Source organism: Canis lupus, chromosome 19 (genome assembly GCF_048164855.1).
Source record: "Canis lupus baileyi chromosome 19, mCanLup2.hap1, whole genome shotgun sequence".
Lineage (NCBI taxonomy): Eukaryota > Metazoa > Chordata > Mammalia > Carnivora > Canidae > Canis > Canis lupus.
In genome coordinates this window covers 32,233,655-32,249,990 of record NC_132856.1, presented here as the reverse complement: position 1 = coordinate 32,249,990, position 16,336 = coordinate 32,233,655, and the positions used below count along the sequence as shown (strand labels likewise).

General features: G+C 36.1%; 1 protein-coding gene and 1 long non-coding RNA gene across 21 annotated transcripts in view; one reads left to right on the top strand and one right to left on the bottom strand.

Moving 5' to 3' along the window:
- FHIT (fragile histidine triad diadenosine triphosphatase) overlaps window positions 1-16,336 on the bottom strand; it is a 1,386,045-nt gene that overhangs the window by 459,081 nt on the left and 910,628 nt on the right. Inside the window, exon 1 of one of the 20 annotated variants that reach the window (XM_072785588.1) lies at window positions 11,429-11,560. The exons of 17 other annotated variants lie outside the window; for them this stretch is intronic. In XM_072785588.1, coding sequence (XP_072641689.1) covers window positions 11,429-11,465 — 37 coding nt within the window. In that variant the 5' untranslated portion in view covers window positions 11,466-11,560. Of the gene's footprint in view, window positions 1-11,428; window positions 11,561-16,336 lie in introns of those variants that run through there. 2 more of the 20 variants (XM_072785592.1, XM_072785590.1) reach the window with 2 other exon arrangements.
- LOC140610075 (uncharacterized) lies at window positions 5,893-15,121 on the top strand. Its single transcript, XR_012011852.1, has 2 exons — window positions 5,893-6,043; window positions 14,029-15,121. It is a non-coding gene; the product is annotated as an uncharacterized lncRNA (long non-coding RNA).

The window sequence follows — 16,336 nt, the reverse complement described above, 5'->3', positions numbered from 1 at the left end:
ATTCCATAAGATGCCTTTCTTCACTCCTGTCCATCTACACATCCATCTATCCACCATCCTTTCAACAAATGTCAACATTCATCTCCAGACATTAGACACAGACAACCAGCGAGAACACAGTCCCTATCTTCAGAAGAGCTTATTAGAATACAGTTGGGGGGGCACCTGGGTGGCTCAATGGTTAAGCATCTTGCTTTGGCCCAGATTATGATCCCAGGGTCCTGGGATTGAGTTCCCTATCAAACTCCCCGGTGGGAGCTTGCTTCTCCCTCTGCCTATGTCTCTGCCCTTCTCTCTGTGTGTCTCATGAATAAATAAAATCTTAAAAAACAAAACAAAACAAAAAAAAAACGTTTTAAATACACCAGGGAAGAGAACCATTTACCTCACTTACAACAGGACCTGTGCTAATAGTACTCAGCCAAATTTGAAGAGACTCAAGCTTCTGTAAAGGTCTTTCCTGTTCCAATACAGATTTCACCTGTATCTAATCTAATTCACAGATCTTACAAATGATGTAGCCATTTATCCACTGTTATTTCAGAAACTGAGGATGTACTTCAGACACTCCCCTGCTATTTCACCAACCCAGAAGTGGCCAGACACGTTATGGAAAATATGGCTCCCTCTAGTCACCCACAGAGTATTCCAGCCATTATTCTACATTCTATATCGTGGGTTTACATTTCTGAGTGCTACCCTTAACACTAATACTATTGTGAAGTACTATCAAGAGACAGCCAGAGAAGAGAGATACTACATCAGGCAGACAGCCAGATGGAAAGGACCATTTAACAACACTCCAGAACCTCTTCCCCGCAAAGGAATAGAAGGGCCATCTGTAAGGAAACAGAATTATTCGTGTGTACTCATTCTAAAACCAACACTGATCACCTTTGTAGTGCTGAATCCTATGGCTTATGTGGGAATTTATTATACTAGTCACTCTACTTTTGCCTATGTTTCAAATTTTTCCATTATAACATTTAATAGTCAATGCTAATGAACAGCTGAGTTAGTCCATGGTATATTGGTTCTGAAGACTACTCAAACCTTCAGCAAAAACCTACACTAGACCCCAATTAAACTTCTTCTGGATTCTTGGAGAGGAAAAAAAAAAAGCTTTACAAAACTTTAAATTATGTTATGTTGGCCTAGCATGAGCATGAGAACGCTCATATTTACTCCGACCAGATCAGTTGTTCATCACAAGAGATGGCTGCCTGCCACAGGATCGCCTATGTCTCCTTAGAATATTCCAGTAACAGAGAAGAGAAAAATAATCTGGGAAAATTTTGTAGACTATTCACAGGATATTAGGACACTGGTTTAATTCATCCATAAAATGATCTATAAAATTATTTCATCCATAAAAGTGATCAGAGTATTACAGTGTTATTGTGGCAAGAATATCTTTCCAGAGAAAATTCCTGAATTTTATTTTTTTTTAAGATTTTATTTATTTGAGAGAGACAGATAGCAAAGGGAGGGAGCCGAGAAGAGGGATAGACTCCATGCTGAGGATGGAGCCCAATGCAGGGTCTGATTCCATGACCCTAAGATCATGACCCAAGCTGAAATCAAGAGTCAGACACTTAACTGAATGAGCCACCCAGGTGCCTGGGACATTCCTGAATTTTAGTCAAGACTTTGGTACTTATTATCTTTACACCTGTAAAAATATCATTTCACTTTTCTGGAACATGTTTACTTATAAAAAAAAAAAATAAGGAATTGGACCAGTGAGCTAAGATGGCAGATTTTTCCCTCTTATGGCCTGCAGTCTATGGATGCCATTAATATCAAAGTATTTCCAGATTGTATTTCCAGTGGAGGATCAGCAATAATCCCCTCACTTGGTTTGACTGTTAAAGTGCTAGAGATCCCCTAAGACAATTCATAAAGGAAAGGGAAGTGCTGCGGCTCAAGAACACATTCTTTGTCACAGCATGTGGTCAGATGCTAGTTGGCACTAATTTACTTATTCACAGTTGTACATGAGACATTACTTCTGAAGAGTAGCTACGGTTGCCTGATTACAGAGATGTGATTAATTTAGGAAAAAGCTGTTATAAAATTACAATCCAAGCAATCTCAGCAGGTGTCACTGTAGTCAGGAGAACATACCTTCCCACAAATACTCATTAATTATTTATTTATATATTCTTAAACAAGAGACAGTCCCTACTGGCCCAGTGTAAAAGTGCTGAACTGTTTCTCATCAAAAGGCCAAGAATGGGTAACTGTGGGATCTTTAGAGAGCATTTTCTACATGTCCTGCCTTCCTGCAGGCCTACATGGAGCTATACCCACTTTGAGGAATCTTTCCTAATTTGTTTGAAAGTACTCACAGAATGGCATTCCACATGATCACTCAGAAAACTATTCCAATGCTCTACTTTTATCATGATCTTAGTTCTACTTTCATTTATGAATCTGGAACTTAAAATGTGAGTGACAGATGAATGTTCTTCATGTATTGGAGTTAAAAAATAATCCAAATAGAAACACATACATACACAAACACACAGAAAAGCTGATGAAATCTGAATAAATTTGTATTACACCGATGAAAATTTCCTCATTTGGTACTATACTATAAATATGCAAGCTGACAAGATTTATGAAGTATACATGGGACCTCCCTGTTGCATTATTTGCTACTCTGTAAATCTACAATTATTTCAAAGGACAGAGTTTTTAAAAAAAATGATAACACTCAAATGATAAAGAAACACATACACCTAAAAATAAGACTCAAGAAGTAACTGGAAAATTTCAGACACTGTATAATGAGAGGATTCATCCTCATAGAATACTGTTACACCAGAAAAAATATTTTTGTCATAATAATACTCTTAATATCCTTCAACAAAGGCAGAAAAATCACCAATATTTGCCCCCTTGAAATAAAGACAATCTCTTTTTAAAATATGGAAAGGACCTGGAATGAACCTCCTACCCCTAGATCACATCAAGAGTTTTTATTACTGAAAGCTCTATCTTGAAACTAATAGTTCTGACAAATACAATTTCCGTGATGTGCTTGTCTCTAGATGCACAGTCCTCTGCAACTTTAAAATAACTTATTTTTCCAGCATATGTCTTCCCATTTGAACTGACATGCAAGCAATCTAAGAACATATGTGTGAATGCAGAAATGAATAGCAAGTCACTCCCAAAACATTGGACTTAGAGAAAAAAATTTCAGAAAGGACAAAATAAGATCATGAAAGGTAAAGTGATCTTACAAAGAGACAAGGAGGGGACAAACAACGTAAAAATGGGTAAACAAATGACGAGGTATTTTTTAAAAAAGCAAATATAAACTGCCAACAGGAATGAAAAGATGCTCAAACTCATTAGAAGTCAGGGAATCTTAAATGAACAAAACAGTAAGATATAATACTTACCAGGCTGATAAAAATGACAATAAGTAGAAATATCTATCCCTGGGGAGAATTCAGAGAAATGGGTATTCTAATACATGGTAGGTTAAAATGTGAACTTTAACGGGTTTTTTATTTTTGAGATACAATCTAGCAGCATTTATTAAGATTAAAAATATCCATTTCTTAAATCAAGTACTCTCATGTCTAATGATCTATCCCATTAAAAACATATTATGTGTCAATTATATCTTAATTTTAAAAATATCATATATGCTTTCCTTGTAGTGGTACAACAAAACAACATGATGCCTGCACACAAATGAATACCACCAGCCAGAGAACAGTTGTACAATTACGCTCCAGCCACTCGAAGTGATGAATTAGAGCTGTTCACTGGCTTTAAAAAGATCTCTACAAATAACTATTTTTTTAAAGATTTATTTATTTATTTAAGAGAGAGCATGCACACACATAGGGGAGGGGATAGAGGGAGAGAGAGCCTTAAACAGACTCTCTGTTCAGCATGGAGCCCAGGGTGGGGCTTGACCTCACAACCCTGAGATCAGGACATGAGCTAAAACCAAGAGTCAGATACTTAACTGACTGTGCCATCCAGATGCCCCCACAAATAAGTATTAAAGGAATAAAATTCCACTTTTGTAAAACAATGACAAAAAGTCCTTTCAGATATGTATGTACAAGTACACATACACACAGGTATGTGTGTTATTATAGTGATATATGAACATGTTGAAAAACATAAAAGTATAACCAAAGGTCAGGACTTCCCAACTATCTTCACATCTATGCACAAATATGCAAAAAGCAACTTTTATAGGATACACAATTTAAAAGCAACTTTTATAGGGTAAAAGGATTGAGATTGTGCCAGAAATGACTAGCCCAAGGATTCAGCCACCTAAAAATTAGTATTTGAGTACAAGAGATGGAAAGTTCAAAAGAAGTTTGTTCCCTGTAGGTAATCTGTGCAGAGAAGAGGTGAGAAGGATGGTGGTAGATGCCAAGGGTCGGGCTAATGGGCAGGGACTGAACATATAGAAGTATCCATGTGTTCACATATTTGTGTATGTGTATCCACAAGCCTCATGGTCGTGTTTATGCATTTTTGGAGAAATTCTGTTTTTAAAACTTAATTTAGGTCTTAAACATAATACTTAAAAAGAGTCCAAGGAGATGAAACTATGAATTTCTCTTAAATTTTCTTGTTCTTGCCGTTGTTAAAATTTAGAGGGCACAGTATTTCTCCTTGCTTGCTTCTAGGACCCAAGGCTTGTGACATAAAAACCACAGTCCAACATGTCTTCAGTACATTGCATGGTGTGAGTAAGCTTCAGAGGGAAAACAGCTCTTTCAGACTCAAGAGTTACTTGACTTTGTAGATGGCCACCTGGCACATCTGGGCAGGGGTGGATTTTCCCAGCAGGCCACGATTTATTGCCAAAAGCACAGCCTTTTTTTTTTTTTTTTTTTTTCCGACTTAACATGTCAGAAAAACAACATAAGACTATAAGAATTAAACCTAATCCATTATAGCTAAGTTCTCTAAGGCATACAGGAGGCAAGGAGGAAGTAAGATGAATTTATCAATCATGCAATGCAGGGCCCCTTGTAAGATTAGCATAATTCTTTACAAGAATGCAGAACAGGTAGGCAGTTCTGCCATTAAATTATCCTGTTTAAGGAAAATGCAGACTCGGTATGCATTTCTAAGTGGACAGTCTAAGTTTCAACAGGGTGCTTTATTGAATGTGTGTATGTGTGTGTGTGTGTGTAGTAATGAAAAAGAAGCTGCTCTTCAATAAACCTCCACACCAGATATTTTTGCTAATTTAATTTGGAGTCAACTGTTCCTTTAATAGTTCACTTCTGTTGCAATTACTCGTCCAGTTTAATTTCACATATATTCTTATTATCTCACTGAAACTCTTACCTCAATAAATAGATTTCCCCCCACTAGACCCACCTCAAAAGAGTACCTATGTGTGCCTGCACACACACACACACGTGCATAAACATACATACAGCCACACCATAAGTGGGTTGAAAGTGAACTTGGAGGAAATAGCAAAAATATTTTTAAAAATAAATCTCAAAACATACCTAGGAAAGCCAGATTTACTTTGTTGTTTAGCAAAGTAATATTCTCAAGTATGTTAGTTAAGTAGGAAGTGTGAGTGTGAGTTTATATATTTTCAGGACGGGGGCAGAGAGAAAATACCAGTAAATACCTAGGGGGGAAAAAGGGAGAAATCAATATAACACGTTAGAAAATATCAAAAAGCTATAGAATATATCCATATGTATGTTCTACTCAATGTCTCTTAAAAAAGAAAATCTTTTTGATGTAATCTGTTTTGGCATTACAGTAAGAACGTGTGAAAAAATGTTAGGCACGCTAAATATGAAAACTCAAGATGTTGATTGGTGTGAGTATGGTGGGGCTAATGTTTTCTTAAAATAGAGGCTGCATTCCTTTTGCAGATAAATTCCAATTTTTCTGTGCTCAATTCTGAACACATCTTACCAGAGTCAACTTCCCACCTGGAGAAGGCTAGGAGCTGCTAAGAACATATTGTGTGATCCACGAGTGGAGATGCCCAACGAACACTGAGGCAACCAATCCAGATCTGGTAAGTACTTGACGATACTGTTTTTATTAGAAACACTTTACCTGTGTCATTTTACCAGCAGCTCCTTTAGTACATTTAAATCTGTCATTTTAAATGTTTACACTTAATCTGTGTACAAGAATTGCTGACAAAGCCAAGCGTGACATGTCATACTGATGATGTGTTAAGCTGAGGAAATTCAAACTGCCACAGGCAAAACCCTACCCTTATGAAACATTTTAATCACATTTTTATTGGAGAAGCTTATGAAGAGATACAGATTATCAGAACTTGACAGATTTTCTTTATCCTTTGCCCTGTCTGAGGTGAGCAGAGTATACTCTAAAGTCACCTATCCCAAACTGTAAACTCATCTTGAGAAATTAGATACTGACATTTAAGCACCATATAAAAGTCAAACTTTGGTTGAGAAGTTGAAAATCCTAAATGCTCACATTATGGGAAAAGAAGCTGAGACAGAGGCCAATATGGCAAATAATTCTGAAATTAAGTTTAGCTGTTTAGCTCTTTTTCTGTATTAGTCACGTGTTAAGAATAAATTCATTCTTTTATACAATATAGCTATTATTCAATCTCTGTTAAAAAATAGTCCTCTATCTTTTCAAACCATTGGTTATTATTTTCCACAAAAGCCTGCTTTCTCAATAGTATGATTCCATGTTTGTGGACTATAAAATTGTAGCTCCAAGAATATAAAAGAATATAATCACTAGAGAAGGCAATGGATTTCTGTGTGCAAGTTTTAGACTTTTCTTTCAGCTGAGTGACATGAGAGAGCAATTTAGCTCTAAGTTTCCACGACTGGCTGTAAAAAGGAGATAGCATTCATTCATTCATTCATTTGATAAAAATATTAAGAGAATGTCAGCAATATTTCAGGTACAGAGCTAGGTGGTATTGAGGTGACAGAGAACACACTGATTCGTCTTTAAGAAAATGTGCAATCTACTGCTTCCCATCTACCACAACCCAGAGAAAAGGAATGTTTATAAAATATAATAAAGTTCTCAGAAAAAAAGATACTCTATGCAGAGCATTCAAACGTCAAAAGAGGACTTAAAAAAAACAAATGCTAAATCATTTATCCAGCATATTAGATCTTATGAACCTAGTGATTAATATACTTTAAGTATCTTTATTTCAGCCATACTATTGCTAGGTTGTAGAAAAAATAGTTGTTTTATTATAAAACTACAGTTAATAGTACTATCTCAACTTAGTGTTCTTTAATAATCATCTCCAAACCTGTAATATGTCTAGGCACTGTGCTGGTGGTTAGGGACATGAAGACATGTTAGAACTCTGACCCCAAGAAGCTTTTATTTTTTTTTTATTTTTTATTTTTTTAGATTTTATTTATTCACGAGAGACACAGAGAGAGAGAGAGAGGCAGAGACACAGACAGAGGGAGAAGCAGGCTCCATGCGGGGAGCCCGACATGGGACTAGATCCCGGGTCTCCAGCATCAGGCCCTGGACTGAAGGCGGCGCTAAACCACTGAGCCACCTGGGCTGCCCCCCAAGAAGCTTTTAATCCAGAAAGAATACCTAATACATTGTGATTTAACTGATGTCTATCCCCGTCTCTCCATCCCTCCATCTCTCTTAACCTAACTACCTCTAATTTAGCCCCAGCACTTTCCCCTATAAAACCTTGGGCTATGATAAACCAACAGGAGAAATGCCATTCCTTTTGCAAAGGACTGGTTTAGGAAATGCAGGTGACCTATTTTTGGACAATGAGGAGAGTAAGGGGCAATCTATGAAATGGGATTTTGAGGAAGTTTTTTTTTTTACTTTTTACAAAGAGGTAAAAGATAAACCCAGCTGAATATTCAGGACATGATAAATATTGTTTCCTCAAATTATTAGAGGGGAAAATGGAGTTGTTAATAGGCACTGATGTGATAAGCAGATAGTCACATGGAAGATAAAATCATATCCATTCTTTGTACTATATACCAGGATAAATCTCAAATGGATCATATATTTAACTATGAAAAAATGAAATTAAGTACTACAGGAAAACACAGGTGAATTTGTCAATAATCTAAGAATGAGGAAAACTTGTCTAATTATGATTTCAAATCCAGAGGCAATAAAGGAAGAGAAAGATATATAAGGTGATTATAGTAAATATTTTATGATAACAATTCCAAAGGCAGACTAGGAAATGATATTTATAACTTACACCAGAGAAAAAAGTCCTCAATATGTACAGGACTTCAAAAATTAGGGAAAAAAGGATCAATAATCACATAGAAAAATAAGTTAGAGGGGTGTCTGGGTGGTGCCATCGGTGGAATGTCTGACTCTTAGTTGTGACTCAGGTTGAGATCTGAGCCCCACATCAGGCTCCACACTCAGCATAGAGTCTGCTTGAAATTCTTTCTCCCTCTGACCCTCCCCAACCTTACACATGTGCACACTCTCTCAAATAAATCTTTTTTAAAAAAGAAAAGTAAGAAATATGAACTAATCAGTCACAGAAAAATAAATGCAAATAAATATTAACCATATGGAAAAAAATTCAACTTTTCTTTTAAGAAGATATGCAAAATAATAGTATACTAAGGTACCATTTCTTACCTATCAGACAGGTATAGCTTTCAGTTCAACCACAGGTATGTTGGTCAAAGTTGGGGAAATAGAAACATTCCTACAGTGTTGGCATGAATGCAAAGTGGCACATACAAACCATACAGAAAGGAATTTATCAATAATTAGCAAAATTACATAGGCATGTATCCTTTGACACTGAAAGCCCACTTCTGGGTACTTATCCAAAAGACATCTGACAAAGAGAAAAAGGATAAATGCACAAAGCTGTTCATTGCAGCATTATTTATTAAACAAAACACTGGAAGTAATAAAAATATCTATAAATAGGGAATGGACTGAATAAAATAGGACAGAATCCCACAAGGGAATACTATGAGACTATAAGAAAATATCTCTAGAAAGTACAGCAGAGGGCTCTCTAGAATATTTCGCTAAGGAAAACAAATCAGAGACAATTGTGTAGAGTACCCCAAACTTTGTAAAAAAAAAAAAAAAAAAAAAAAAGGAGGGGCACAGATACCTGTGTATGGGTATACACACATATGTGTATATATGTGCACACACAATTGTACACACATATATGTCTATAACTCTATGTGTATCTATGTATTATGTTTTTATTTATTTTTTGCATTCTGTTTTTAAAACAGAATGAAAAACTATTAAAAATCTGTGGGAGGAAGAGATAGGATACAAGTAGGAGAGAACAGTTACACTTTTTCACATTTACCTTGTTTTATAGATTCGATTTTGGAAACATGTAAGTACTCTACATAATCATAAAACAAAGTTAAATCTAAAACAAGAAACTTCTATATACTGAGAGTGAAATAAGACAAAGGAACACAATTTCATAGTCAGCATCGTAAGTATTCACAGAGGAACTATTGCAAATGACTATATTTAAAAACATAGTTATTTGTAGAAAAATTCTTAAATTGCTTAAAGTAATTGTATTATTCGTGGCAAGATTGGCGTTCTTTTTGAGACACTTATGCTTGTTCTTTGATTTATCAAAGTAATTATAATGGATTCATTAAGAACTGAGTTATTTTTGCTTTGTTTTGTTTCACGTGGTTGAAAAGAAATAAAGATACGAAATCAATGGGATTAAGGCATTCTAATCATTCTGATAGGAGAAACCTACATTTCTAAAGACTATTCTATAGGTTGTCTTAGCTTCCTCCACAGACTTTTGCATCCCATGTTATTGCTACGATATCCATCCTTGAGCTGCTGTCCACTTTTTATTGATGGAGCCAACATATGTGTGTACTAATATAAAAAATATGTTTAATATGTACATACAAATGTACATACAGTATTCAGAGAATACTGTTATATTACTTAGATAACATGCTGTCATGTATTCATGACATTTTTTATTTCAGGAGAGAGTACACTGGCTCAGTTCTTCCAAACAATGCCAAAGTCTGTCTATGCCCAGCTCTGGTCCTCATATTCTTCCCAATCTATGTCTCCTAAGCTGCTAGTTTCTTGCAGTCACTAGGCAAAAAAAAAAAAAAAAAACTTCTCTTCAAGCATGTGCTGTCTTTCTGGCTTGCATTCATCAACTTGTTTTTTGGGGCTACCAGTGGAAACCAATTTAAGGTATGAGGTATATTTAAAACAAGCCCTACCTCCAGCCACACTTTGTGTTCATAAAAAGAGACTCTGGGGAACTCCCAGCATCAGGACATAGATCCAAAAAGCCATATGGTTTCCACTAATAGGAAAGACCAAAGGCATTTTACTACGGAAACAATGTTTACACAATTGTCTTGGATTTGAAAGGCTTAACTTGTGTCCATTATAGCAGAACTCTAACAGAAGACAGACTCTCAAGACCTCAGTGATAATAAGGCTTCAAACAGAAGGCACCTCTTGAGATAAGACTAATATCTATTCCTACAATAGTATAGAACATTTTCTCAAAAAAAAAAAAAAAAAAAAAGGATCTCTTTACCATAATAGGGTTGTGTAAGCAGAAATATCTCTAAAGCCAAGTAAAGAGTCTTTTAAGAAGTAAAAGAATAATGAACTAGTAAGAAGAGGAGTGGGGAAAACACACCTCAGTGGTGAGGAAACGGGATAATTTACTTTGGGAAAAAAAAAATGCAGTCTGCAACATACATGAAAGGCAACAGTATTGGGGCAGGGGGCTGAAAGGATCAAATAGGAGAAACTAGTTTGAAATGGAAGATGTGTAAATTTAGAAGGAAAAGAAAAGTGGTAGAACAATCCTGAGCACTAATGGTTTTCTGAGAGACCAGGAAATAGTGGTTTCCTGGCAGTTCTTCAAAATGGGGCAGCTGCTTATGTCAGGTACTTTGCTACCCACACAAGCTCTTAGACTAGCATTCAGGGAATGCTTGAGATGTTTCCACCAACCCGAAAGCAAAACAAAAGAGGGGATCGTTCTCTCTGAAAATACACGGTGCTTTAAGACACGCCAGCTTTGTGTTCTTTGGTGGTTTCTTATGTTCATTATTCAAGACTCCTTGTTGTAGATACCAAAAAACAAATCACATTAGCTTCAGTGAGAAAGAAAAAAATAATTTTCTTTTTTTTTTAAGATTTTTTTTGTATTATTATTCATGAAAGACACAGAGAGAGAGGAGCAGAGACATAGGCAGAGGGAGAATCAGGCTTCCCACAAGGAGCCCGATGTGGGACTTAATCTCAGGACTCCGGGATCACAACCTGAGCCAAAGGCAGACGCTCAACCACTAAGCCACCCAGGCATTCCAAGAGAATTAATTTTCTTATACAACTAGGCATTCTAAAGACAAAATATCAGACAAATCCAAATCCAGGTACATACCCTTTCTTGTTTTTCTCTCCCTATCTCCTCTTTCCATCACCAAATTCTACTTGTTTGCAATTGCTGTTTATTTCCAGCCTCATGCTCTCCTTCCACAAGCAGGTTCTGAAACTCAGGTCAACAGTTTTCTATTTTAAGCCTTCTCTCTTCATTTATCAAATCTCATGGACATGTTCTGATTGGCCCTACTTAGAAAATGCACCAGCTCCACAGATCAATCACTGGGGCATATGCCTATGACATTAGCCAGGTCCGGGTCCAGTGCCTACATGAAAGCAGAACACTGGGCTTGCCAATCCTACCAGGACTGCATGGAATGGGGAAGGAGCAGTTTTTCAATAGATCCCAGCAGCAGATGTTTCTCACTATCTTTCCCAAAAGATAATTTTAGCCCTCAGAGGGCAGGGTTATCTCAGATACCTCTGGCCTTCTCTATAATTTACCATAGCACCTCCCTAAGACATGTCTCATAGGGAAGCAGCCATGAACCAGAATTTTTACTGTAGGTATCCTCAAGGAATAATTCCTATTGACTGCAAACATATTCCTTCAAGATTCCATTAACTGACTGTGATCAGCTAACTGGTGTATGAAAACTGCTCAGAGTATTGGGAACATAAGAGAGACAAAGACATATCAGTTTGAAAATACCATCATTGGAAAGCATGTCTACCCACACCCGTGTTCCTGATCTTTAAGATATTAACTTAAAACATTTAACATTCAAAGATTTTCAGAGCTGAAGAATGGAATGATTTATTAATTCATGGATTTTGCAATTGTACTGTGAGGAGCACAGGTGTTGTGTACAATTATCTCACTATGTGAGGTTTGGACAGTGGTCGTGGGTAGGGAGATGTGGGAGAAAACTAAGTAGCTTAGATTCTAGGTTCTAATACTCCCCACAAACATAGGGTTAAAGAGTGTATGTCTAGCTCTTCCCTACTTGGCAGGTCCGCATTAGTTTAGGTTTGAAAAGGTTAGGTTAGGTTTTGAAACTGAAAAATACTTAATTACTTAGACTGATCAACCAAAAATTATATTAGTCTAATCACCAAATTTTACTAAAATGGAAATAGTTTCTAAATTGCAGGTCTGGACTAAATTGTAATCACTCAAATCTCAATCCAGCATTTCTTGGACTTTACCAGGCTGCTTTTCCTAATTTGATTCTACAAAGATTAAAAAAGAAAAAAGTAAAAACAAAACAAAACAAAACAAAAAAAAACAGAAGGCATAGTATCCTATACTTGAGTTCTTAAACAACAAGTAAATATTTAAGTTGTGCTTACCAGAATTTTACAATTTTGAAGATCATGCCTGAACTCTCAAAGCTTCTAAAAGCAACGTCATTGCCAAATATGGACAAAGAAAGGAAGAACTATCCACCTATCCATCTACTAGGTTAAAAATGGATCCATCTAGCAAATGCCTGCAACAAGTTATCTCATTAAAATTACTAGTTCTAGCAACCATTCTGGTTGACAACATTTAGAATCAGGAGCAGAGAATATTCTGCTATTCTATTCCACAAAGCTTCTCTTCCATTTGCAAACACATACAATGCCTGGACTTGGTAATATCCAGTAATATTTAAGAGAATATTTTAAAACTTAACAGTTAACAAGAATAATTTTTGGAGTAATTTTAAATCTGTTTTCTAAATCTAATGACTTTTTAAAGGTCTTATCAGTTACCATGATAAAGACATACACTGCAAGTACTTGGCACATATAATTATAGCAAAATGAACACACACCGTAGCAAGCACATCACCATAAGTCAAAATGGCAATAAGAAAATATTTTCCACATGTGGTCCAGAGTGACTGAAGGGAGGTCAAGACTAAAACTATATTTCAGAATGCCAACTGAAAGCTTCGACCAAGAAAGGGAAGAAATACTGGCCAGTTGCCCATGAGATCACCTGCTATACTAGGTTTTAATATATTTTAAAACCAAAAGAGATTTTATATATAAACTGTGGCAAATTTGATGAGGTTTTAGAGTAATCTGAAAAGACAGTTCTAAGAGACCTAAGAGAGCTACATGCTATTCTTTGTAAGGGTCAAATCCATTTATTTGTTAATCTTATAACTCAGAAAGAGTAAGAATCAAACACTAACACAAGTCAGAGTTAACACTAAAATGCCAGTTCAAAGAAAAGCTAAAACCCTGAAGACCTAGTTCATCTTACCACGTGTCTCAAGTTCTTTTTAATAGTGACAGATGAGGTTCCATGCTCTCATTGGGGGTGAGATACAATATTTCAATGTCCCAGATGGATTAGGGTCATAAGCAAAAACTTTCACAAACTCAGTGTACTGCCTGTCTATCTAATACCAGGCTAACATACAGTGACTGATCAGAGCATGACTACCATCTACTAATCCTATAGCTTGTATTTAAACAAGACTGGTTGGATAGATAATCCAGACAAATACAGTATTCCATGACACAAAGCATTTTTGGATGTCTTAGGCTATCACTTAAGCCATGAGCAAAATTGATTTTTCCAGACATGTTCCAGTGTCTGCTCACCCTTTCCTGCTACCAACTGTCATTTTGCTCCCCTGATAAAACTCTTGACATGTTTTGCAGGATCCTCTACTCCTTTCCCATTCCAAACAGCTGTCTTCCCTTCCTGGCAGAAACTCCCTGACATCTGGATACTCAGGATGGCTACGGCTATGATGGACAGATTCCATTTTATCCAACTACCCAGCTCTGAGAATTTAAAATGAGCAAAAGAGGGAAGAGTATAAAACCTTCGCCTGCTGAACAAATCCAAGTAATGGCTGAATCAAAACTTTAACACTCAGAATATTTTGTAAGCAGTTTTGTAACATCTGTAAGATGGTACAGAATATACAAATGCCATGATTCTGAAAGAATAAATGATGACAAGCGTCTAAGGTTCTACCCAGGTGGCAATAACAAATCCAGACCCCCTGACTCAAATACTGAATTTCTGCTTCATGGTCTAATTTGATGTGTTCTTTTTTTTCCCCCACTAGATTTAAGAACAAAAACACGTGTGTTAGATGAAAATGGATGAGTTGAAGAAAAATAAAACATAAATCACTTTCCTTGAGCTCACTGCCCATGCCCAATCAATCATCAGTCCCATTTTGTACCACTTCCTAAATACACACCATCTCTTGCATATTCTGCTACAGTTTAACTGTTTTCTCATCTGCAGTCCTCTCAATATTTCAGTCTAGTCTCCAAAAGCTGCTAGAGTGATATTTTTTTTTAAAAAAACTGAAAATTGGGTCATGTCATTCCCACTCTTCCCTTCCTAGTAGAACAAAACCCAAACTTGCCCATATGAGTCCCAAAGCCTTACAGGACCCTGGCCCCAACTCCTCACTGAAATCTCAGCATGAGTTTCTTGACCTCTCATTCAACCTATTCAAACCATACTGGCCTGCCCTCCATTATCCCAATAACTCTTCCCATACCTAAAGTCTGTCTCCATTCTGTTCTCTCTGCCTGGTTCCCTCCAGCTCCTGTTCAGATCTCAATTTATGTGTCACTTCCAAAGACAATTACTCCTCAATCCCCTAGAATATGTTAGGTATCCTTTTATATGTCTCATGGGAGCATATAATTTATCTTTGTGGCAGTCTTTACAACTGTATTTAATTAACATATTAAGTCAAACATTAAAGAGATTTACAAAACTATAAAACAATGTCATTCTCATATTTGTTTTCCAAAATGTAGGTTTATTTTATCTTATGCTAATGTATAATGACTTATTACTGTCATTTTAGGTGAGTATTTTAAAGATCTCTGTGTTTTAATTTTTACTACAATAAATATCAATAGATATAACCATATTTTTAAAAAACTATATTTTTTATAAACTATATTTAAAAGTGACCCTCTTTGGATCATCAATAATTTTTAAGAGTATAAAGTGTCCTGAAACAAAAGAGTTTAAGAAACACTGTATAAGAAACTACCTTTTCACTTTAGGAAAAAAGACTATTGCCATATAGCTGATATTAAATATTTTAGAAATACTCTAAATTTTACTTAAGTACACTTTATGGGAGAAAGAATGCTTTCATGCAATATTGCTAGCTTGGAAAGAAACTGCTAAGTGAATTGTAACAGGATCAGTTAGGTTAGGTCATAAGCAATGCATTCATTATAATGGAGTTGATAAGATATTTCAACTCCCTGTAACAAACATAGTTTAGAGCTTTAAATGAACAGTTTTCTCCTTTAAAGGCATTCTAACAAATGTCACCTTTAAAAACAAACACATATGGACTTAAACTTTTGAGGCAGAGGTACTTGAATATCACAATTAAAACAAACCTTTCAATATTACAGAAAAGTTCTTTTTCTAAGCATTGTATATATTTATTCACAACAGATGCAGAGAAAGAGGCAGAGACATAGGCAGAGGGAAAATCACGCTACCTGTGGGGAGCCCAACATGGGACTTGATCCCAGGCCCTTGGGATCAGGACCTGAGCCAAAGGCAGACACTCAACCACTGAGCCACTCAGGCATCCTTACAGAAAAGTTCTTAATGGAAGAAACAATTTTGTGATGACACAACAGAAAGGAGGTGTTCAAAAGTAACTGCTGTATATAACTACGATAACAACAAACCCATATATGGTACTGTTCTAAAAACTTTACAATTTTTAACTTTTTAAATCCTGACAGCCACCCTAGATACTATTTTCATCAAACTTAGTATATATAACTTACCCAGGTCACATAGCTGAGTGCAAAAGATGGGATTTGACTGCAGGGTCTTTAACACTGTACTGCCTGTGTGTGTATATATGCACTAACCTCCTCTCTTCTTCTTGTAAACGAAGGTAGGCGCTAACCCCTTCAATGCTTTATGTTTTCCAAAAATTCATTCTCAATGTGCCTTCTA